The sequence below is a fragment of the Nothobranchius furzeri genome, chromosome 12, assembly GCF_043380555.1.
Source record: "Nothobranchius furzeri strain GRZ-AD chromosome 12, NfurGRZ-RIMD1, whole genome shotgun sequence".
Lineage (NCBI taxonomy): Eukaryota > Metazoa > Chordata > Actinopteri > Cyprinodontiformes > Nothobranchiidae > Nothobranchius > Nothobranchius furzeri.
Window position 1 is genome coordinate 55,478,724 of NC_091752.1, and position 25,493 is coordinate 55,504,216.

Consider the following 25,493-nt stretch of genomic DNA (forward strand, 5'->3'; position numbering starts at 1 on the left):
GAGAGTGAGACAGGAAGAGGAAAAGCAGCCTGTTTGGAGCTGCATCTAAGCTTGAACAGCAGCCGAATGGGGCAGTTACATGAGGGGGAGGCAGGAAGAAAAGAAGAGCTGAAAAGAGAGAAAATCCCTGAAAACTGAGGTGGAAAGCATCGAGGATGTAAGGACAGACAGACGGGTGTTTAGAGAGAAAGAGGAGGACATATGAAACCTCACTGCCAGCACGATCCTTTCATAGAGATGCTGGTTAGCTGCATGCTTTGATCTTCTTTGCAGATTTGCACTGAGAGCCTAACATTCAGAGTGGCCTTTCTGCAATGGAGGCTCTCTGCCTGCATCACAGGCAGATTGTGTGTTGGGAATTTAGAAAATTACAAACAGGACATAAACAAAGTTTGTGTTTTGTCTTCCTTTCCTTTGCAGGACCTGTAATATATTCACGTGCGCCATCTTTACTACCAGAACCATTGTCGTGCCACCATATCCAGCAGATAGCTGTCGCAGCAGCTACTTATACGGACCGAGAATGGACAGGTTTGTCGGCCAGAATCTGCACCGAGGGGCCCGGAGGAATCACTTCAGGGAGAGCGGCTGCTTCCTGAAACCAGACCAGAAATTTGTATTTATCCTGCGAGGCAGAAGGTGGTCTGTGTTTAGCGGGAGGATGTGCTTTGTTTCAAACTATTTGAAATTCCAAGTGAGGAACTCGTGTGAGTGTGTGTGTGTGTGTGTGTGTGTGTGTGTGTGTGTGTGTGTGTGTGTGTGTGTGTGTGTGTGTGTGTGTGTGTGTGTGTGTGTGTGTGTGTGTGTGTGTGTGTGTGTGTGTGTGTGTGTCTGTGTGTGTGTGTGTGTGTGTGTGTGTGTGTGCTCCCTTCAGATGGGTTTGCTATCATCCTCACACAGCTGGTGGACACTGATTGGACAGAAGCATCCTCTGGCCACCTTGTCTTTGAGCCAACAGGTGCATACACGCAGCTTTGTGTGTGTGTGTGTGTGTGTGTGTGCGTGCGTGCGTGCGTGCGTGCGCGCGTGTGTGTGTGTGTGTGTGTGTGTGTGTGTGTGTGTGTGTGTGTGTGTGTGTGTGTGTGTGTGTGTGTGTGTGTGTGTGTGTGTGTGTGTGTGTGTGTGTGTGTGTTAACCATTGTCATTCCATAGCCACATCATCACCATGTGTCTGAGGATGTCCTCCATTAGAAAAAATAAAATTTAAAAAGGAAGGGGAAAAAACGAAAGCATCAGCCAACCACTGGATGTACTATCTCAATGTTTGTGTTTAAAACTAAATATGGAAACTGTAATGATGACGATGTTCTTTACAGGTTCTAAATATTCTGACATCACAGAATTGTGAAAAAACAGACGCAGTATTTTATCATCATATCTTTGAAGGTGTATTTTGGTGTGCATTAACATCATCACATCACCCTTGGTATATGTAAGGCTTTGTGTTATTTAAAAAATATATATAAATATATATATAGATATGAAAATGATTAAAAAATAAGAATTCTGTTGCATTTAATTCAACTGTGTGCACATTGAGTATGGACAGTAGCCACCATCACTCGTCAAGGATCAAGAGTAGGGTTGCTTCGTAACCGTGTACAGTTCAGGGGAATTAACCGTGAAAATGTTTCATATGATTATTCCACACATCACAGGAAGAAGTGCATTCAAACTAGGTTCCATACCACGTTTTGTATGTTTGTGTATCTAAAAATGTAGCCCCCCCCCCCCTCCCCCACACACACACACACACACTCTGCTGTTGCTATATAAAGCTGCACTGTGCAGAGCATCATCAGCTATATGAAAAAGGGACATAATTAAGTATTAAAGCAGAAAAGAAAGTGCAAAAACACCAAACTCTCTTTCTCTTTTATGAAGCTCATTATTTAATGGTGTACAGAAGTATTTGATGCTGTTTAAATGTAAGATGTGATGTACTAATATAATTGTGTATAGTATTTCCTAGAGATGTTTATTTTCTATAAAATGGAATATGTTATTGCTTATAAAATGTTATTAAAAGAATCCATTGATGAAAAAAATGAAACTTTTTTTGGGAATGTCACTCGTCTAGGTGGGAGCATGCCTTTTTTATTGATTTCATGTCTATTTGATTTGGACTTGATGACACACAGCATCATTTTGTTTGAGATGTTTTTTGTAACGCCAATGTTAAATATACCAGCACCTTTCAACGCTGCTATGACCAGTGCCTGCTCTTTTTATTCTACACTGAAGTAACACACACACACACAAACAAAGGATTTACCTTGTGCTAGTGTGCAGTAGTGATACATCTCATGCTGTAGATAAAATATGTAAAAATATTCCCCAAAAACAGTAATAAGATTCTGATGAAAATGAGAGGAAAGCCCTCTGTTTTGGAGCTCAGTAGAACTTCACAAGATCACTGAAAGCTGGAATTTATGACTGAACTAGCTTTTTGATGTTCTTTTTTTATAATTCAGTCCATTTCATGGAGATGTTCAATTGATGATGTCACACTAACCTCTGATGTAAAGTTTTCAACTCTTTTTGCAAACACACTACATGTTTTTGGTAAATTTTTTAATTAAAGATCAATATCTAGATATTTTTGTGATTTTTCAAATCCCTTCTGAGTGCAGAGAGCTCACACCAAGCTGCAGACTCCTTTATAGCTGACTAGCATCTCTTTAAAGAGCAAGTCACCTGTGCATCAACTTTTTTGCTGATAAACTGTTTAAATGAGGGTCTAATAGTGCTGTATGTGTGTGTAGTCAATATTTTTGGTATGTCATTGCATCTTATTTAAATTATTCAGCCTACAAATGTCAATGTGGCTCCCTCTTCAGGTTAAAAGGCTGTACTACATTTGAATTTGAATCAGCCATCATTATTGGCTAAAGCATTGCACTGTGATCCGGCCAATACAGCCTGACGTCTGCTGGACTTCCACAGTGGGGAATAAAGCTGCAGATTCTTGGCCACTCACGAGCCGACATGGCTCAGAGCCGTTCAGCTCCTCCACAAAACCTTCTTTCCTTTAATTTCTCTGATGAAGGTGGAGAAGAGAAATCCTCCAGACTAGGAAGTGTTTTGCAATTTCTCCATCCAAGCAGGGAGTGTGTGTATTCGTTAACAGCTTGTGTCTCCAACAGAGAATCTCCTTGCATACTAGGGAGGAGGTGTTGGGGGGTGCCTTCTCAGTCCCCCAGAAAACACCTCTTTTGGTTCATTTTTCAAACAGGAAGTGTGGATGGAGTAAAGCCTATAGGGCACACCGGAGGCGGATGAGCCATGCTGCATCTCGCCTGAGATTTTGAGAAGTCAAGTGGTCACACTGGACGTGCCGCGTCACTTCGCTGAGCGCTTCTTGGAACATTGCGCGATAGTCACAACATCACGTGGGTCTTGAGAACAGAAAGCGGGAAGTGACTCTATTGTTTATATGTGATCAGACTTGTCATCGTGTTTTGTGAGACTCAAATTCATTAAAATGGGTAAATATGCTATTTATTTGAATATTTAAAGATCAATTGTATTTTAAAGTTATCAAAACTGCGGCTGGGTTTGTGCTGTAAAGACGCTCTATGCCGTAACATCTGTTGTTAAATATTTTACAACTTTGTAAAGCTGCGGTGCTTGAGATAGAACTGGCGCCTATCTTCAGCACCTCCCTGTGTGCTCACTCTCATTATCTATAAGAGTTTCTGTTTAAAATGACGACGAGGCGTGTCTGCCTCCGGTGCAGGCTTAAGTCTGTTTTAGGGAGGTGACTTACTTTTTAATAGCGAATCTACAGAACAAGCTAGCACAAATACAATCATGGAACACTCACCCCTCCCCTCAGGTGTCTTCCCTGAGACGTTTCTGCTGCAACCAGAAACCCACATAGTCAGAGGAAAGGAGATAGCAATAAACAGCAGTAGCCATTTTGTTTTTCTTTTTGGGCCTCTGGTAGTTTGTCCAAAAGTTGAAGTGGTAGCAGCCGGCTGTTTCTCCTTCTCTAAGGGCGAGTGGAGAACCTCTTACACCAGTGGTGTGCTGCTAATTAATACAAGACAGAATGATGACCCAGGGAAGTGTGGCTGTTCGGCAAGACCGACAACCAGATGGTCCAATCGTTACTGCAGGTTGTTAGATAGATGCGAGGCAACCGCGTTTTTGAATCTCCACAATATATATATATATATATAGCCTATACATACATATATATATATACATATATATACTGTGTATATATATATATATATATATATATATATATATATATATATATATACATGTACACATATATACAGTTACATATATATACATATAGATATGCATATACATATATATATATATATATATATATATATATATATATATATATATATATACATATACATATAGATATGCATATACATATATATATATATATATATATATATATATATATATATATAGATAGATATATATATATATATATAGATATGCATATACATATATATATATATAAATATATATATGTATATATATGTAACTGTATATATGTGTACATGTATATATATATATATATGATGGTAATAACAATAATACATTGAACTTATATAACGCTTTTTAGGTCACTCAAAGACGCTTTCACACACTCTCACATTCACACACAGCAATTTTCCTGGCCACCCCTTGGAGGCTCCCTTGACTTTGTAGCCACAGCCACCCTGGGTTGGTCTGACAGAGGCAAGGCTGCCATTTGTCGGCCCCTCTGACCACCACCAACACAAGTTGGGTGAAGTATCTTGTCCAAGGACACAACAGCAGACTGCCCCTGGTGGTAGCTGGAATCGAACCCATGATCCTCCGATCACGAGGCAACCCGCTCTACCTCCTGAGCTACTGCAGCCTCATGTTTCAACTTTGAGGCATGAAAAAATGTTTAACCCTCCCACTGTCCTAATGGGTGACCCCACGAGGAAAGTTGACCATTGAGCAGGGTTGATGGTTTATCCCTTGAGGTCCATGTGGCAGGGGTGAGGTGGTGCTCACTCCTCATTGAGGAGGACCGTGGGAGGGTTAAGCTAATTGTTTTCCAAATTTGCCGTTGCAGCTATAGGCTGGCAGGTTCTGTTTTTATTTGTCATATCTTCTAGTAAAAACACTGTAGAAACATCTAAATTCGTGTGTTGCTACCAGAAGCTCTCGCTGTTCACTTTTACAATTCAGTCTGCGCCTGCCAGTCGATGTCACCAGAAAGTAAGCAACACAGGTGTTTGGTTACCATGACAACTCTAACGATTCACTGGAAGAATTTTCAACTTTTTTTCTCTGTTGAAAAGACACTAATTACATTAATTAAACAATGAAACTGAAACATAGTCCTTTATAAATATATTTTTGTACGTCACCAAAACCTTGAACATACTTTTATTTCTCTTTTGGCATCAACACACATTACCAATAAAAATAAAAGCATTACAGTAGAACCTCTTTACAAAATGATTTCATATTTACATGATAGGGATGAAACCGAGTAACAAGAGACAAGAACAATGAGTTACAGGAAATGTACTTTAAGACAGTGGCAGCTCCACGGTTCGCACAAATCATGTTAGTGAACGGTTATAAATATTTTTACAATCCATAAAAAAAATGTGGTTCTCGAAGAACAAGAAACTGTAACGGCTTAAAGATCTAACAGGGCATCGTTTAGTACTTTCAGAGGTGTTAAAGACGAATGCTCCTTCTTTAGATATCATAGTTGGATCAACACCCAAACGCTGAGAGCCTAATAATCTGATGATGTCACAGTTTTGACATGTATTTGATACAATACTGTAATGCTGTCTAAGAATACCAGAGAGCTGCTTATCAAAACTATCTGCCAAATCAAAGTTCTGTCAGATTATAAATACATTAGAAAATATGTACAAGGCAAAACAAATACACAATCTCTATGAAAATACCTTCATAAAGCCATATTGTCATTATTTTAGCTCATTAAAAGCAGCCATACAGGCGTAGTGCAGACAAAGCAAGGGGATCATTAGTCTTTTCTTTCAGATTTAAATCCTGTGCAGCGGATGGCTACTACAACCAGCTCCAAAAGCCGATCCTGAACAAAAGTTTGGTTGTTTTTCTCCCACAGATAAAGAGACGCTGCACCCTGTAGACAACAGAGCAGCCAGACACACACACACACACACACACCGAGGCTCGGTGGGAGGTGGAGCTCTGTGAAGGACTGCAGGGCAAACATCTCTTTGCTGCGTCATCATCCACCTCAGGGATAAGTTGGCTCCTCCTTGTGGTCAATGTGTGACAGTGAAGCACCCAACAGAGCGAAGACTGTAAGTGCATTCTGGTGTGTGGGTCACGCCAGCCTGTGGAAGGGATCCAAATAAAAACAGCTGGTTTTGTTTAGGTCTGTGTGCGCTTTCATTTAGAGCGGATGATTCTACAGGACATGCGAGTCCCAGCCTTCCCTTTGCTCTAGGTGTTGGTGACGGTGGTGCCACTGCCCAGTTTGATGATCATCTGCTGGCAGTCGTGAAGGGTCCTCTTGTCTCCCAGCTTCTCCAGGGTGCGTGCTGCGTCAGCCAGCATGCCCACCCGTTGGCCCGGAGCTGACAGAAAGGAGGGAGGAAGGTAGCGACACGCCAGCATCACAGCCTCAGCCTGCTCCCTCTGGCCGGGCCGCGCCTCGCACTCTTCTGCAACGCAAACAAAAAACACTCCATCAGAAGCTTCTCTTGTACACACAGGTTCTGTTTATTCTTGAGCAAGCAGACAAAATCAGCCTGATATAACAAAAAAAAAGCTTCAAATGGCAAATCGTCACCTGTCTTGGCTCCTGGCGTTGTTCTGCGTCGCAGCGAGCGATCCAGAAGTTGGTGAGTTCTGGTGGGACTGGCCCCGGCCATCAGCCTGGCTGTGGCTTCATGAAGAAACAACTGGAAGGAGAGAAGAGCGGTGTGAGGAGGGGGGGTGGGGTGGGGGGGTGAGTGATGATGACTCACACCTAATGTTCAGCTCTTCCTCAGAGAGACTTAAAACGCTCTGAGTACACATCAGCCTCAGGGTGTGTGTGTGTGTGTGTGTGTGTGTGTGTGTGTGTGTGTGTGTGTGTGTGTGTGTGTGTGTGTGTGTGTGTGTGTGCGTGCGTGTGCGTGCGAGTGTGTGTGTGTGCGTGTGAAGAAGATTCTTTTTAGCTCTTCCAGCAGAAAGCTTCCTTTCATTTGTGCCTCTTACAGAGCCGAGTCTCGAGTCGTCCCTCGCCTATCCACCTGGTTTCTAAAGCTGATCTTTTTGAACTTCAGTACGAAATCTAAAAACGTCAAAGTTTGACCTACTCGTCTCATAGCTGGCCTGAAGCTCTGTGCCAGCTTGCGTAGAGAGCTGAGATCTTGCTGAAAGCCCTGAAGTTCTGGTGGAGATGCCTGGTGATGGCCGGCAGGGACACTAGTGCCCACTGGCACAGGTCCTGCAGGACCCGTAGGGCACGCCCCCTGCTGCTGCACACGCCAGATGTTTGTCCTCAAAACCAACAGCAGGTCACACACCAGCAATTGCACAACCTATGGAAGAATGAGCAGGAGAAGATGGTGAACATGAGGCTTTAGGTTCTGGAGGATAATCCTGCATGATCATGAAAGTCCCATTCATCCTGAGTGTGTTCTGACGGTCATGGCCCAGGTCTGTGTTGCACTGCAGGTACATTGCACTCCCATAAGACACACATGCAATGCAACTACAATGCACCACAGCACTGGCCATACACACACACACACACACACCGTGATCCACCAGAACCACCATCTGCTAAATGCCACTGGGTAGGACACTGCAGCATCCCGCAGTGGAATCGCTTCAGGGCAAGTGTGGAAATCAGAACTCGGTGCGGGTTTCTATGTACGTGTGTATGTCTGTCACTTTCTGCTTTCTTATGCAAATGATGTCACCATCTCACTATTTTACATGCAGATTAATCATCTGAGAGATCCCAGTGTGTGTGCGTGCGTGCGTGCGTGCGTGCGTGTGTGTGTGTGTGTGTGTGTGTGTGTGTGTGTACCTTGTCTAAACCGGAGCTGTGGCAGTGTGGTCCCAGGTTGAGGCTGTCTCGGAGCAGAGTGCTGGCCTTGTCAGTGTAGCTCAGACTCAGCTGGCAGTTCTCTGGCTTGAACAGCAGAGCCCTGACTGCCCTGAATGTGTTTAGACACGCTTTGGGCAGAAGATTCCTGCCAGAACCAGAGGGGGAATCAGACGAAGGACACAGGTTAAAGCAGAGCAAGCGCGCCAGGGTGAAACGTTACACAACACCCTCTAGAGCAGGACCAGGAGCTTCCAGGGTGCATTTCTGTAACTCACTCTGCGTTCTGCAGACTGCGGGGCAGGTGCTCGACGGTCGGGTAGAGTCTCTCTGCCGCAGCGTCGTCTCCCTGAAGCCAGTTGATTATCACTATGGCAACTGAGGACCACCATTTGGAGTGGGGGTCACATCCTGGAGAACGAAAAAAAAAAAGTGAAAAATAAAATGATCAAACATGCTTCTCTAACGTTTAACCTACATGACAGTAAATGCAAAAACCCAGCATTTTGAATTTCCCACCCCCTCTTTCTGGATCACCACACATCACACACATAAACCACAACACTGCAAGAGGAGACTGCCAGGACGTGTGTTTTCCTATTAAAATCCTCACGTGTCTGAAGGTGATCATCCGTTTGACAGAGCGGAAGATTAATGAAGCAATCTAGCAGATGCCTCCCTCTATCCTATCCTCCCTCTTTTACTCAGACTGGAGAAGACAAAGGGAAGTGGTGGGAGGGTTAAAGTCAGCGGGAGTATTTCTTCATTTTAAAATCCTTTCCAAGTCCTCTCAGGTAAAAACAGATGGATCAGAGTAACAAAGAAGCGATGGAATAAAACCGGTAGCTGGGGTTTGGCTGGAGACATTTTCAGTTAGAATCACACCGAACTTCATTTTCTGACTGATGGGAACAAAACAGAGAAGGGCTAAAGAAGGTCCTGAATAAAACAACGCCTCAGTGGGACTCGGAGAAGACTCGAGAATAACTCCAGACCGTTTAATGTTCATCGCCAACGGTTCCATCCCAGTGGAATACTGGAGATGGTCATGAGACGTGTTAAAACACAACAACCCACCAGTCACTGTAGCCATGTTGGAGCCGATCGCAAAAGACTGGGAGGTGGCGCCAGCTGCGTCTGACGCGCTGATCAGCAGCTGGAGGTACTCCAAGGCATCGGCATACTCTCTGATGACACACACACACACACACACACACGATGTTTAAATGTTATAACCATCTTCTTTAAGAATACATACGCGGTAAATCTGATCAGAGGGACGATGCGTTTCTCACCCTTCACCCTGACTGGAGCTCTTCTCTTCGTGAGGCTGCGCCACACAATAAAGAGCCTTCTCAAGGAGGTGTTCTCTAAAGGCCTGGGTCACCTGAGCCAGAGGGTCCACTGTAGGACATTTTCAACAAAAAACCCACTGTGAGTGCAAACATCTGAAGATGGAGACATCCTCGAAGATTCAGCAGTTAATAAATTGATGAAATGATAGCTGATAGATTCTCTCACCCGTGTTGCCAGCCTGGCTGTAGATGCTTTCTCTAGGTGTGCTGCGGATGGCCCAGTCGCCGTCCACGAAGAATCGGTGGCCGAGTGGGTGGCAAAGCCACTGCATGGCTGGAGGAACGCTGCCGCTGGACGATAAGCAGGCCTGACGGGCGCTGCTTAGGAACACACGCTGTCAGGAGAGAAGATCACATTGCTGTGAACTCAATAACAACGTCATCTTAAACCTGTGAATACGAGCAGATAAACATGCACCAGAAGCAACCGTGAGTCAGACGCACGAACAGAAGGAACTCACAGAGGTGAAGTGAAGGATCCTCGGCATACTGGCTTTGACTCTCAGAGCTGCGGAGACGTAGACCTCCGCCAGGGAGGCTACAGGCAGACACGAGCCAGCACATTCTGCCAGGTTCACCGCACTCAGAGCCATGTGGACAGCTGACAGGTGGCTCCCGTTCAGCTTACCTTCACACGCAGAAATAATCATTCAACTACAGCTTTTATCATAGATCCACTGTACAATGATGTCATAATCACAAAAGATGGTTAATTAGAACAAAACCACTGATTTACACAAGAAGACCTTCCGACCTGTCATGTGAAGCTGATGGAGACGATGGTAAACCAGCGCAGCATCCCGATTGCTTTTGCACGCGTCTTCCTGCAGGGGGCGATCTGCTTTCAAACCTCCTGCCCTGGCAGCGAGCCAGCGGCCGACCCAGAGGCGCTGAAGGCAGAACCTCAGCAGGGACCAAAGAGCCGCGCAGGCCAGGTCCAACTGGGAGGTGGGCAGAGGACGACCCAGAGCCTTCAGACAGGTCCACAGGTTGTGGCTGGCCTGAGCAAAATCTCCCTGGGACACAAACGAGGGACGGGAAGAGAGAGGACAAAGGTGAAAGTGAGTGATGGGAGGCTTGTTAACGATTTGTTTCAACGAATAAATCAATGTACCCTAGCGAGGTCCAGGTCTGCCTGCTTGCGGTGCCTCCAGAACAAAACGGATGATCCAGAGTGAGGCCTGGTGACCGGCTCTCCGTAAACCAACAACCGGATCAGAACTCCAGACACCAGGATGCCATTCAGCAGCCACACCAGAAGAGTTGGCAACATCCAGTCCATCCAGCCCCACGAGTCAGCTGTGCACAAAACAGATACTCTCATTTAAAAGCATCTGACTGAGCTACAGAACAGACCTAAATACCAGTTTATCCAGTGCTTGCCTGTGATGTCCAAACCCAGGACGCTTCTGCTGGTATGATGGGGGGCGGTGTCTGCAGCGCCTCCTGTTGAGCTGCGACCAGGTGAGCAGAGCAGCGCCGCCAGGGGGTTGAGGGAAAGGAAGAGGAAGGTAAAGGCGCACAAAGCCATGCGGGATCGGTCCAACATCCCACCGGCACCTCCGCCGGCTGCAGGCTGGTCCAGCAGGCCAAAGTTTGGCTGTTAGATGGGAGATAAAAGAAGGCGTGAGCCATTCTGGAAACAAAAATAACATCATGTTAATAAAGTCTATTATTGAAGCAGATCAATACCTTTGTGTCTTCTCCCATTGGACTGTCGGGCTCTGAGTCGCTGCCACAGTGTGAGAAGGAGGTGGGAGAGCCCACGTCGGAGGCTGGGGGAGTGGGCAGCTCGTTCTTCACTTCTGGCTGTCCATCCACCTCCATGGCAACCAGGTCCTTCAGAGACTCTGAAGGCAGAAGAAAAGAATGACGTAGAGAGCAGCTGGACGGAGATAAAGGCTATGGATTAACAACAGCCATCAGCTGACAAACAATTGCCCCTCGGGGATGATTAAAGTTTTTTTGAATTTGAATTGACCCCATCACAAAAGGTCAAATACTCTTATGGGGCAAAAACAACTGCAGGAGAAGGCGCCTACTGTTTTTCTGCGTGGCCATTTTGAGAGCCATGTTCTCCTGTTTGAGTTTCTGGTTGGTCTGCTGCAGGTAGCGGATGTAGTCGATGGCTTTCCTCAGAACCGCCGACTTGTTCAACTGTAAAAAGGATCGCGTTCAGTTGGGCCTTTGCTACGCAGTCTGGTATAAACAGAGAACACTGAGAAGTGTAAATGATAAACAGTCTCCCACCTTGGCGTCCGTTCCAGCCACCAGGTCCTTCAGCTCCACTATTTTATCGTTGATAGAAGAACGATAACGCTTCTCGATGGCATTGTGAGCTGTGCGCTTCTCCCCCTTGTGAGGCTGTCCCATTGGCTTGCCGGCGATGGCAATGCGGTTGATTGGGATCTTTTCAGCATCCACCATCACAGGTACCGTGGTCAGGATGGTGCCACCGCCCACAAAGGCCTAGAGAGGAATAAAGAAGAGTTATAACTCATATCAGACGCCATCATTTTTGAGTCTCAATCCAAGCACGCCTACCTGCAGGGAGGTGCTCTGAACAGGGCTGCTGGTGGTGGCCAGAGACGTGGGGGAGGCTACGGTTGTGACGATGCACGGGTCAGGTTTCAGAGTGGTGAGCAGCAGGGACTCGGCTTTGATGAACTGGGGCTGCAGCAGCACCTGAGAGACACGCAAATATCCACAAATCAGTAACACACACACACACACACACGCCATTCATCCAATTGGTCGGCTTCACCCACTCACAGGAACTTGCTGCATCTGCGGTGCGATAGTCTGAGCTGGAGGGCTTGTGGTTGTGGCCAAAATGGGGGTGGTTGTGGTCAGCGCCTGGAGCTGAGTCTGAATAGCCACAGGCTGGACGCTGGGAGGGGAGGACGACAAAGTGGTGATGGGGAGGCTCACGCTGCTGGGGCTGCCAACTGCAAACAGGGAAGAAGCAGAACCACAATTACAGTTTTATATATACATATATTAACCATCCCATATTCTCTTCAAGGCACTAGAGGAGTACAGACGCTTCTCTCTTTCGCTCCCTTATCTTTTTTTCTCAAGGCTCTTTGTCCTGTCTGCCCACAGAGCGCTTCACTGCATTTCTTCTGAAAAACTCTATTTTTACTAACCATGGATCTGATAAACTGGTCATTCACTGCGATCGATAAGATTTTTTCAACAATGAGAACGGAGCAGGGGGCTCCCACATGTCCACAGGAGACACACCCGGTGGGGTATATTTTGGATTCCTGGAGGGAGTGGAAGATCATATGCCTCAGCCAGCTGTCCATTGAGGATATCAAAGACGTGTGGATATTCGGCCTGATGATCACTGGATTTCTCCTGATTGGAGTGGGAGGATATCTGGTTTTCTGGAAATTTGGCAAGACGGGAGGATTGGAGGGAGACCCGGACCCACGGAAAGCACCGTCCGTGTGGAGACCTCACAGACTGGGACGTTACTCGAGGTGAATCGTAAGCTGTACAATGTTCTAGCTGCGTTACCGGTATTAGTGCGCAAAATGGATGTCATCTCGGAGAGAGTCAACGGACGGAATGGACAGGTTTAAAAATCTAAAATTAGCTTCACTGAAGGACTGGAATGATCAGTTTAAATACTGAAGGGAGAGAGGAAAATTATCTCAGCCTGACCCAAACAAAGTCGTGTTATCTGAATCTGACGCCCTGGTAGCCTTGAGCGGCGAGCAAATAAAACCCCCACGAAGGAATGCAGACAGATGCTGTGAAAACCTAACACCCCCCCCCCCCCCCCCGTCTTCTGATTGATGACCTCGCCAGGCTGAAGTCCCCAAATCTGTAGGAGTCAATGTGCTCTTTGTAGGGCTGGGGGTAAACGATTATTTTTAAAACGATTATTCTGACGATTATTTTATCGAATAGTCGACTATTCTAATGACTATTTAGAAAATTTATCTAATGATTATTTTTCTATTGCACAATTAACAAAAACCAAAAAATCTCTAATAAATTCCTCAAAAAATTGATAAATTGTTTCTGTAAGAGAATAAACACTACAGGCCTTCCATTTTGTATAACACTGCTTTTATTGTGTTGGTTGGTTATGTTCTGGTGACGTGTAGAACGTGGGAGAGCAGGCTGCTGCCTGAGAGGTGGTAGAAGACGGAGTGTCTCCATGCTGCTTTGTTTTGGTCACTTATGTGCGTGAGGCGACTGGTCTTACGGGTTAAACCAAACTCAAGGTGATATTTTGAACTAAACCGAAAACCCACAACACTCTAAATGTAATGAAAGGGAGATCTACACCACAAAAAAGATGAACTCTAAACCAAAACGTAACAGCTTATCCAAACGCAAGAAGCTGTTAGCGAAGATGCTAACAGTAGCTTTACCAACATTAAGTTCAAGTTACCAAGTTTAAATAAACCAAAAACACCCAGCAGCAAACAGACCAGCACGGAGGAGAGACTGCTACCACCAAAACAGCTCTCCTAATGTCTGAAAGAAGCTCCTTAATGAAGGGAGAAACGCTCCCGGTGATTTTCTACATCTGCGATAGAGACGAAGCAGCGCATCTGACCCGGAAGTTGTTGTCCGTTGCCGGGAGACGAATGGGCAAAACAGGAAAGGAATCTAGTAATGGACGGACGTTGTTCCGGGTCTTCGGTATTTGGCGGAGATGTTAGTGAAGGCGGAGAAGAGGGCGAACTAGAGGAAAAACAGGCAGATTCCTCCTCTATTTACAAACTCCTGGGGATGCAACAAGTGGGCGCGGTGCGTCGACTTCCAGATCTGACGTCGACAAATTTTTAGAATCGAGCCGTCGACTTCGTCGAGGCTTCGCTACAGCCCTAGCTCTTTGCTTCTCCCAAGATCTCCCTCCCACCTGTGACTGTACAGTAGATGAGCGCCGTAGATGGCTGCTCTCATTGGGGGAAACAGGATCCCAGCCCCCCACCTTCCTATTGGAGTCTCATGTTTGTGTAATGTCTGAAGTCTGTCGCATATATGTTTGAGGTGTTTTTTGCAGAGCAAAGCTGCCCTCCTGCTGGAGGGTAACTCTGAAGTGCCGTTTTTTCCCTCCACCTGAACCAATCCTCATGTAACCCTCTTATCTCTATTAAGGTAGCGCGACTCAGGGTTGCGAATGACCACAGTCACCAATTCTTGTCATGTGTCTTGCCCATGTATGTCTGATCTCTGAATTGTGTGTACTGAAACTCTAATTTCCCTCCGGGATCAATAAAGTATCTTTGATTTGATTTGAAACCGTTCTCCTGGTTTCTGCTGCAGAACCACTCCTGGTGGTCAGCACACAGGTTCCTCAGAGAACTGTACAAAACATGAAACCATTCATACCATCTAAACCACAATTACAGTTATATTATGAAAACTAGCAACAAAACACAGTCAGGAAGTGAGTAACACCAGACCTGCTGCAATAATAGCTTCAACAATAGGTTTCAGCTTTATTCAGGGTGGTAGCTGTTAGAGATGAAGCATGTTTGCCCCAAACCAGACAATCAGCTACAGAATTCAAATTGAATAGTTATTACCACAACATAAGTCATAAAGACATGGTGAGTGGAAACACCTGATGTCCCTTTTCTACATTTAAAAATGGCTCAACTGTTTTGTTGTTTTCAATTCAAGAAAAACTAGATTTTTCACTTCACCTGCAGGCTACAGGTCAACAGTCACAGTTTTTGTCAAATAAAAAAACAAAACAGTCCAAGTTCTTGAATTTACAGCTTAAAGGTGTGTGACACTCATTCAATACATCTGCAGTGGTCTTTAGTAAGAATGAATGCCTTGTAAGTTGTATGAAGGGGGGGGGGGGGGGGGGGGGGGGCTCAGATGCACTTGTTTCAGGAACTAGCAGAATACCAGATCAAAGGAGAGCTTAACACTAATGGATTTGGAGTCTTACTTCCTGAAATTTGGACGTCTCGCCTCCGACTGGATAACAGCAGCACAACTCTACAAATGACTTGCAACATTGATGTTTCATCTCCACAGTGTGGTGGAGTTGCTATTGCTATCAGTTAGCTTCTACTAGCTGAGACGTTCTCTGCTGTTTCCTGGACACTAAACCAACAGCCTTCCCTGTCGAGAGTCAAGATGGGTGAGTCCATGAATGTTAAGTGACACTGAGACAAGATCTGTCATGCTTTTCTAATCCTAGAGTTTCACTGTTGACTTTCTATCAAAAGATAAAGCAGGAGATGGGTGAAGGAGATTATTTTCATGTTCAGCCTGCATGTAAAACTCAGAGTGACTGATTATAATCAGGAATAACAAATAAAAAGTTTTTTCAGTGGAGCACACCTTAAAAAAAACCACATTTAGCCATGAAAACTGTTCAAACTAGCAACACTGGTACATTTACTACTTATTTATCTGTTTATAATCAATCAAATACTTTCAAAATTCCAATCACAAAGCCTAAAACAACAACTTCTGCCATGTTCAGACTTGAGCCGCGTTGAAAGGGATCCAACAGGTCTACTCTAGAAGGCAGATGTGGAAAGAGTACTAAAACTTCCTACTTAAGTAAGAGTACCGATACTTTGATCATTTTTTACTCAAGTACAACTAAAAGTATTTGCCAAAATTTTAAGTGAAATTAAAACATATCGTAAACAAAATGTACTCAAAGTAAAAGTTACTTAGTTACTTTTTTTGTCAGCATAAGGATGGCTACACCTAAGAAGTGCAAAATCCCAACACTAGCACACAACACACACACACACACACACACACACACACACACACACACACACACACTTGATTTATATGATTGTGTGGACCTCTATTGACTTCCATTCATTTTAGAGGCTCCACTATGCCTAACCCTGACCCATACCCTAACTATAACCAATGGAGTTCTATTCCTAACCCTAACCTAAACGAAAAGTGAATTCACACCATACCTCTAAAACAAAGTTTCAGGGTGCTTAGATTGTGTGTGGACCAGCAAAAACAAACCCAACAATGTAAAAATTTTCACACATTACTTGTTAAAAGTCAAATTTAGTCCACTTGAACATATAAAGACAAGTGTACACAAACACACACACGGATGGAGCTCATAATGCTTACAACTAAATTAGCTGCAGTATTAAGTGTTGATTAGATTCAATTCAATTCAAGTTTATTTATAAAGCGCCAAATCACGACAAGAGTCATCTCAAGGCACTTCACACAGTAAACATTCCAATACAGGTCAGGTCATTAAGCCAATCAGTAAAAAGTTTCCTATATAAGGAACCCAGCAAATTGCATCAAGTCACTGACTAGTGTCAGTAACTTTACAGCAATCCTCATACTAAGCAAGCATTTAGCAACAGTGGAGAGGAAAACTCCCTTTTAACAGGAAGAAACCTCCAGAGGATCCTAGCTCAGTATAAGCAGCCATCCACTACGACTCACTCGGGATGGCAAAGACAGAGCAGACACACGCAGACACCAACACCAGCCCACCCACACACACACTAGGGCTGTAGCGAAGCCTTGATGACGTCGACGGCTCGATTCTAAAAATTTGTCGACGTCAGATCTGGTAGTCGACGCACCACAACCACTTGTTGCATCCCCAGGAGTTTGTAAATAGAGGAGGAATCTGCCTGTTTTTCCTCTAGTTCGCCCCCTTCTCCTGCTTCACTAACATCTCCGCCAAATACCGAAGACCCAGAACAACGTCCGTCCGCTACTAGATTCCTTTCCTGTTTTGCCCGCCTTCGTCTCCCGGCAACAGACAACAACTTCCGGGGTCAGATGAGCTGCTCCGTCTCTCGCAGATGTAGAAAATCACCGGGAGCGTTTTCATAAAGGAGCTTCTTTCAGACATTAGGAGAGCTGTTTTGGTGGTAGCAGTCTCTCTGTGCTGGTCTGTTTGCTGGGTATTTTGGTTTATTTAAACTTGGTAACTTGAACTTAACGTTGGTAAAGCTACTGTTAGCATTTTTGCTAACAGCTTCTTGCATTTGGATAAGCTGTTACGTTTTGGTTTAGAGTTCATCTTTTTTGTGGCGCAGATCTCCCTTTTATTACATTTAGAGGGTTGTGGGTTTTCGGTTTAGTTTAAAATATCACCTCGAGTTTGGTTTAACCACCCAGTTTAGAGTTTGGACCTTTGGAGATTCTTATTTTGGTCCAGAACCCAGTAATCTTTGCCCAGTGGGACATCCCTACTTATTTGTACTTTTGTTTTAATTTCCCACAGGCAGGATTAGTTTTATTATTCCCAACCTGTGGGTGGCAAGATTTATGTTTTTTTGTAGTAGTAAATTAACCTGATCATCATTTTAACTTTTAAATCCCGTGTTATTGTCCCTTCCTTTTTGCACACGAGCCAAACTCCCCAGGAAGGGTTGTAGCACCACTCGCCTCGCGCACATAAGTGACCAAAACAAAGCAGCATGGAGATGGTGTCTCCATGCTGCTCTCCCAAGTTCTACACGTCACCAGAACATAACCAACCGCAACACAATAAAAGCGGTGTTATACAAAATGGAAGGCCTGTAGTGTTTATTCTCTTACAGTAACAATTTATCACTTTTTTGAGGAATTTATTAGATTTTTTGTTTTTTATTAACTGTGCAATAGAAAAATAATCATTAGATTAATTGTCTAAATAGTCATTAGAATAGTCGACTATTCAATAAAATAATCGTCAGAATAATCTTTTTAAAAATAATCACTTACCCCCAGCCCTAACACACACACACACACCAACACACACACAATATATATACCAAGTAGTGTTTCTATGGTTACATTGTGATTTCTTAGTAAATATTGGATTTAGTAAGAGATAAACTTTATTATCTTTATCTTAGTGAATCTATAATTAATTCAACACAGGGCTGGGCGATCAATATCACGATATATTGAGGATTTCACCCCGATAACGATAAATGGACGATAACTACAGGTATGAGCAAAAACAAAAGTTGTCCACTAGATGGGGCTGTCACATGTATTACACTGAGTCACAGTTTTACGTGCCTCAAGGTGGTACAGCTTCCTAAATTTTAACCATGCCTCGCTCTCTGCTACACTTCCAACATGTCAACAGTTTGTCAGCTGCTCCACCAGAGAAAACAAGACATTGGATTTGTGTTATGCAAATGTAAAGAATGCATACATGTCCAAAACAAGACCTCCTCTGGGACAATCAGATCACAATCTTGTTTTTCTCTGCTCAGAATACAAACCACTTGTTCAGAGGCAACCTGTGACAAGAAGAACTGTGAGAAAATGGTCACATGACGCTGAAGAAGCCCTGCAGGGTTGTTTTGAGACCGCAGATTGGATGACTCTCTGCCAAGTAGGGCTGCACGATATTAGGAAAACCAGGGTATCTGCAGGTTTAAGGGAGCCAAATTTAAGACTTTTTAAGACCTTTTTTAAGGCCACTTTCACCAAATTTAAGGTATTTTTTAAATTAAATTTAAGCTATAATTTCCAGCTATTGCCTGGAGCCGGTGCTAACCACGTCGTGAACGTGGGATTAGCCATCCAGTTACCATTAATGTTGCACTTCCCCATGGTGCAAACTCCCACTAGCATGCTCATCTAAAAATAGCCCCCTTTCACAACCAACCGAATGTGTACGGTTCCGCTTATGCCAATATCATACACAAAAAATGCCAAACTAACTAGAAATTCATGAAAATTTTATAGAAATAAAAGAATCTTGTTTATTGGGCCTTTCGTAATTTAAGACCTTTGGAAACTATTTAAGGATTATTTGTCATTTTTAAGGATTTTTAAGGCCTTAAATTTGGAAAAGCTAATTTAAGACTTTTTAAGACTTTTTAAGGACCCGCGGATACCCTGTGTGATATTCGATAACAGTGCTTAATATTGCAATATCGATATTACTCGCGATAAATGAACAAATACTAAATTATGCAGTGTTGATGTCGTCTGGCGTGTGACGTCTGCTCTGGGTTCAAAGCAAACTAAAACTAATGCATGAATTTAATTACAACATAACATTTTTATTGCAAAAATATGCAGCTGCACCTGCTACTGTATTAGCAGCAAAACAACAAACTGCATGCATGCAGTTTCTCAGTGACTTTAAAACATCACCACCACCATAAAACTTTTTCTGATGCTCCAAATACAGAAAAACATCCCTTACCAGGTATTTTAGAATAAATAAAAAAATCAGAAAATAAGTTTAAATGTTAAATAATAGTTAACATCACTTAAATGCAACAGCAAATTCTCTCATTGCTACTGAACATTTTCTCCACTTATGTGGTTCTGATATAAGGCTGTTGCTGTAATTGGGAAGTGAACTGTGCTGGGCCAAACTAGAAGAATATTAAGATTTTTTGAGGGAAAGAGAAAAACAATTGTCTACCTTTCAGAAGAGGAACTGGCAAAACATGTGAAAACATTTGGTTTTAACCCCAAATTGAACAAGTTTACCTAGATCTTAAAAAGCAGCTCAGATGATGAAACTGCAACTATGATTCTGATAACAAGCTAACAAATTGAACTAGCTCCTCTAAGATAACCGGCTAGCAGAGCTTCTGACTGACAGTTTATGTGCAGCAGCAAATCAACTATCCTGATTAACAAGGTTATAAAAACTCATAAATGAAAAATCACTTTGATGTGTGGGGGAACTTTTCCAGGCCCTCTTTAGCAGGGTGGGACTGGGAAGAGAGTGCTGTAGCCTTTTAGCAGGAAGCTAACCAGAGCCTGGGGCTAACACTAGCGACATGGGAGGTGGGTTGGTTCACCGGCACGTGTCGGAGTCAGCCCGGTAAAAATGATTAATGACACCGAGCAGAGTCACGTTCACGTTTGAAAGCAGAAACTAAATAAAGCTTTGATTGATTGATTGATTGATTGAGAAACATCAGCACAAAGTGCGTTCGTTGCTCTGAGCCAGCATGACGAACAAGGGAACAGCGCCGCTAATTCTGTTCAGGTGTTGCTTTCCAAAAGGGTCTATGTAGGGGGCAGGCGTATTACGTGAACGGACCCATCTGATTGGCCGCATATCAGAAGGACTACATTTGATTGGTCAAATAATACTTCCGCATAAAAAACAGAGCTGGTTTACAAAATGCTGATGTGTGACACGGATGGAAATGTTTGAACCAAACATTCATCGCTGTTTTTGCCGTGTTTTGCGATGGGCCTATCACACGTCCTGTTATTGCGATGACGATAATTTTTCGATATATTGTGCAGCCCTAATTCTGAGCTACTACAGCAATCAATTGAACTGAATTAAAGGGACATGAGTGTTGCCAACCTACACAAATCTTTTCAATTTTTTATTATCAAATTTATTGACATGGGAAAAATGATCACGATAAGAGTCAGAAATTTCGATAACGATGAATTTTCGACTTATTGCCCAACTCTCATTCAACAGGTAAACTAGTAGCAGCACATTCCATGTCAAAGAAAGTAAAATGTTATTACCAGGAGAGTGAGAATGTTTAAGTGGTTAGCAGCAGTGTTTGCAGAAAGCAAGATGTTTAAACTCACAGAGGCTGCAAGTTTCCTGTTCTATAAGTAAAGCACTGGGAATCAGCTTATCAGCGCTAAACGTTCTTTTGCCACTGCCATGAGCAGTTGGAGAAACACATTTCAAAGGCTAAACCGAGTCCAGCTACCAAACCAAGCAGAATACTGACGTAACACCGGTGCACAAAGGTGTGGGTTGGTTTCAACCAACAGGAGAGGGAGGCAGAAAGGGGTAAACAGCAAGATCATCACAGGGACCGGACTGATGTTTCTGAGCAAAACTGTGGGAAAAGTGTGGCTGTTAAAAGTCCTGACGCTGCGCACGTGAGGGTGTCTCTCTTTCTGTTTCGACGCTGCTCAACAATTTTTATTTATTATTAAGCCCCTTTTTTTACTCAGTAACACATATGATTGAAAATGTAGCAAAGTTCTTTAAAAAATATGCAAGTAAAAGGACAGACTGAAATACACAAAAAAGCTACTCAATTACAGTAACGCGAGTAAATTTCATTCATTACTTTGCACACCTGCTAGATGGTTTGCTGTAACAAAACGTAAAAGTAAAGCAGCAGAATGACATCAGCACTTTCATCCCTAAATTATAGGACTGACTGAAAGAGGCAAAAAAATCTACAGTAATCTTAATTAGTTAAAAAAAAAAGATTAAAAAATTTACAAATTTAGATTCATCCAGATACTAAAAACTCCCATTTTATGAACCATCAGACCTATATAGATGTCGCACAGGCCTTTTTGTCAGTAGGTTAGCAGGTAAACTGGTGACCTTTTACCTACTTTTGCATTCCTGATAACGATATTCATGAAGTCATCTTGCAGTTCTTATCAAATCCAGCGTGGATAACCATTGCACTTTAAATACTGAATCGTGGTGGGTGATTTGTCATGTACTAATAAACATTTACTGCTTGGGACAAACATGACCTCCCATTAGGCTGGCGCTGGACTGGGAGAACATCTTCGAGTCAGACTCTGTGCTGCTCTTTGAGCCATTCTGTAGACACGCGCTGCAGAGGCAACCTGCTGAATACGCTCAGATCGATTACACCAGATGTGTCATCAGCCCAGGTTGAAAAACCTAGCGGCCTGATTCAGGTGATATTTAAATCATCTCACCTGCAAAAAGGTTTAAGGGTCTTATTGAGAGTCTAAAGCCACACAGACCCTAGAAATGACCTTACAGTAACTATTTCTCTCCTTCTGAGACTCAGATCAGTGAACTCCTTTAAAAAGCAACTCTAAACCATTTCTTCAGACCAGCTTTTGCTTGAACTCCTGTGGATTAGCTCTGCACTGCACATTTATTTCTCTCTTGTTTTGATTGTAAAGCACAACATGATCTATTTCTTGCATTTTATTTTTAAGCTTGAAAAACTGCTCGTTATCGTAAAAGAATACATACCTGTGTAGGTAATTTGGCTCTTATTGCTGCTCTGTGCCTGAGGTGGTGTCTGCGTCTGAGGTGGTGTCTGCATCTGAGGTGGAGTCTGTGGTGCAACGAGGGTGAAAAGAGGCTGTGTCGTGGAGGTGAATGACGGACTTGGTCCTGGTGATCCAAGAGGAGAAGCTGCCTGAGCAGGGGTGGGAGGACTGATAGAGGGCTGGGGAGGCTCCACCTGAGGCTGCCTGAGGCCCTGAGTTTGTGGAGGGGGGGATGGCTGCGGCCTTGGGGAGGAGCTGGGTACCTGGGATACAGGAGACTGCTGAAAGGTGGGAGGCTGAAAGGTCTTGTCTGGGGTGGAGGAGCTACGGGTGATAGGAGGGCCCAAAAGAGCATCGAGGTGGGGGTTACTGCTTAGGATGGAAGATGTAGGTGCAGGTGTGGTGGTGGTAGCTGGAGGAGCCGCGGGGGTGATCAGCTGGGTCAAGGGAGCAATCTCTTGGGTGGGGGGGCCTCCAGTGAAGGGACCTGGATCAAAGAGTCCACTAAACTCCATGTCTTGGTTGTTGATGAGATTAAGCATGTCTGCAGAGAAAATGTTATCTAAATTAGAAAAATATTTCTCAGTGTATACAACCGATTCCCTACATTCAAATCTAGATTATGCATTATTTATTCTTACTGGGTTTAAATATACAAGATTTCAGTTCAGACAGATCAGAGATTACACTCAAAGGCTGGTCTAAAGGTAAAAGGAGAACAGAAAACCTCACTCAGGTCTGCAGCAAATGAAGCTGCAACTGGTCAAATGTCAAGCCCAAGTGGATAAACATCAAGTTAGAATCCAACATCCTGGTAAACATTTAACTTAGTTCAGATTTTATCCCTGGAAAAAAACAGACACGGAGTCTAAAGTGGACAAAATACCAAATAAATAAAACCAATAGTTTTATTTATTTACCGGTTTTTATTTTGTTACGAATTGTTTACATGTTTGTTCCTGCACTCTTATGAATGTTAAAGCCAAACAATAGAAAATTACATGAAAATTATAAACACTACACCTTAGTATGAAAATCAAAAGAAAATTCATCAAATTAACATTCAAGCATTTCTGCAGCAGCAGAAAATGTAAAAGATATGAAAATAATCATAAAAATCATATTATTTTTTAAATATTTCCCAAGAATATGCCTTCAGTGGGAATTGCTGGGAGAAAATAATTATCAGAAGCTTTGAAAATATGCGCGCGCGTGCGTGCGTGTTATGTATGTCTGCTGTGTAAGGCAGGAGGCTGCATTTGTAAACCGGTGTTGTGTATGAGGTGATCGCTCTCAGCCAATCAGAGCACAGCTCTCAAACTCAGACCAAGACAGCGAGAGGTTACTATCGAGCAACATCACCGAAAGGTTATTCTCGGTCAGGTGTACAAAACTGGCCAGCGGGATGTGTTTAGCTAAAATACCACTTTTCACATTACACGTTGTTGTTTAGGATATGACTAAACACACACCAAGATTCTTTACAAAGTATTATTAATAATAAATATCTGTTAAAGTCCACTCTCCTGACAGCAGCACTGCTTGCTCATCAACAATTTTAATAAGATAATGTTTTTAAAACAGAAATAAACCAAAACATGGACGTTTAAAGCACATAAAAGCAACTTATTATGAATTTGGGACAAATATAACGCAACTGAGAATTCGGTCAATTGAGGTAGCTGAACCGAGAGGAATGAACGACAGTAACCTCCGAGCGAGCATGCTGGGGGCGGGGCGGACACGTTAACCTCAAAGCTAATTCGCTCTGAATTATAGTAATAATAATAACTATTTTACAGTTCGGTTAGAACTACGGCGTTTGCACTGTATAATAACAAATAAAGCCAACAGGAGGTCTAGTGGCTGCTTCAGTTAGCTCCTAAACAAGCGGACTAGCTAAATGGCTAATGATAGCAAGTGTAAAAATGCTCCGAGTTGATGATTCTGTGTTCAACAAGGGCTTGCATGACGCAGAAAACGTAAATATATATGCCATGCAAGAGAAGTACCAGCAGCATTATTACTTTAGCCACGTATTTCAAGAGCTACAATTATTTCTTCTTACCATCAATATCGCTTAAAAGGGCCGTATCTATATCACTCGGATCATGAAGCGATAGTGTTGGATCCAGGTGATCCAACGAAGAATCGTCAAAAGACAAGCGATTCATCTTCACTCGTGTGTCTGCTTTTCCAGACTTCACTTGCAGGTTGATCGCACAGAAAAGGGAAAAAGTCCTCAACTTTCCTCGTCCCTACATTAGATAAAACCTTGAGGTCCAGGTCTTCCTGAAAGACATGTAAATACGCTTTAACTTTCAACCAATACGTTAACTAACATCTAAACTCCATATTGAGCTTTGGGAAACTTGTCAAACCGAGCCAAACACTGAAGCTCATTCAGCACTTCAGTACTAACGTGCTGCCGTAAGGCAGAAGCCGCAGAGAACTGTCCGGCCCCATCAATGATTGACACATAAGCCAGCCAATCAGTAGCTTGGAAGTGGATTCCCACGTCCTCTTTTCACATGATTGTTTTGGTTATTCAGGAAACCGCTGGAGGCAAAAGGAAATCCCTAATCCATCGATTATTGGGCTCTTTTCTTGAATTAATATTATTTTTAATCATTCGCATACTATCATATCAACCTTCACACACACGTATTTACCTAAATGAACATTATGAAGTGAAACTGCAAGGATATGTTTTTATGGGCTTGCCTTCCTAAACAGCCAACGAGAGTAAAGTAGGCGGGACCTGCCAACAGTATGTTTGTTTGTTTGACTCGAAGAATAAGCTCCTCCTGTAGAACCAGTAGAATCGTCCAACCAGAGGCTGAGAAACCGAGTGGGGTGATCTGACATCATAGCACTGCGTTCGGTGATTACATCATGTGTTTCTGTCGCAAAAGTGGACAAGTGGAAGCAGCACAGTTATACTGGAGAAACTTGTATTAGCAGAAAAATAAACAAAATATCAATAAATAATTAACACAATATTAATAAAGCCTCCATGCATTGTGTTGGGGTGGGTTGAAAAGCTCACATGACTACAAATGCCCGTTGTACTGAGAGACTGAAGCAGGGTTGCATCAGCGTGAGCATTAAGAAGCTTCAATAATAACAGAGTTATGAGG

General features: G+C 43.3%; 2 protein-coding genes across 2 annotated transcripts in view; one reads left to right on the forward strand and one right to left on the reverse strand.

The window, feature by feature from the left end:
• The window catches only part of LOC107376560 (retinoic acid-induced protein 1), a 69,724-nt gene extending 67,512 nt beyond the window's left edge, over positions 1–2,212 (forward strand). Inside the window, exon 5 of the mRNA XM_015945714.3 lies at positions 421–2,212. Within this exon, the coding sequence (XP_015801200.3) occupies positions 421–429 (9 nt within the window). The 3' untranslated portion in view covers positions 430–2,212. The remainder of the gene's footprint in view (positions 1–420) is intronic.
• Positions 2,213–5,378: 3,166 nt separating this feature from the next.
• Positions 5,379–24,906, reverse strand: srebf1 (sterol regulatory element binding transcription factor 1). The gene is made up of 19 exons (XM_015945703.3): positions 24,422–24,906; positions 22,334–22,897; positions 12,184–12,359; positions 11,956–12,096; positions 11,662–11,880; positions 11,454–11,568; positions 11,104–11,261; positions 10,795–11,011; positions 10,526–10,710; positions 10,166–10,427; positions 9,873–10,039; positions 9,578–9,746; positions 9,352–9,460; positions 9,134–9,243; positions 8,335–8,467; positions 8,039–8,204; positions 7,320–7,544; positions 6,809–6,920; positions 5,379–6,680 (listed from the first exon to the last, which is right to left on the reverse strand). Exons 1-19 carry the CDS (start codon positions 24,525–24,527, stop codon positions 6,460–6,462), a joined length of 3,555 nt encoding a protein of 1,184 aa, XP_015801189.3. The 5' UTR covers positions 24,528–24,906; the 3' UTR covers positions 5,379–6,459.
• Between the last annotated feature and the right edge of the window lie 587 nt (positions 24,907–25,493).

Coding starts and splice junctions, on each gene's coding strand:
- srebf1 (XM_015945703.3), bottom strand. CDS start 24,527: ATGAATCGCTTGTCTTTTGACGATTCTTCGTTGGATCACCTGGATCCA. Junction 9,747..9,872: donor GGATCCTTCACTTCACCTCT/GTGAGTTCCTTC, acceptor CTCTCCTGACAG/CGTGTGTTCCTAAGCAGCGC. Junction 6,921..7,319: donor TCAGGCCAGCTATGAGACGA/GTAGGTCAAACT, acceptor CTCTCCTTCCAG/TTGTTTCTTCATGAAGCCAC.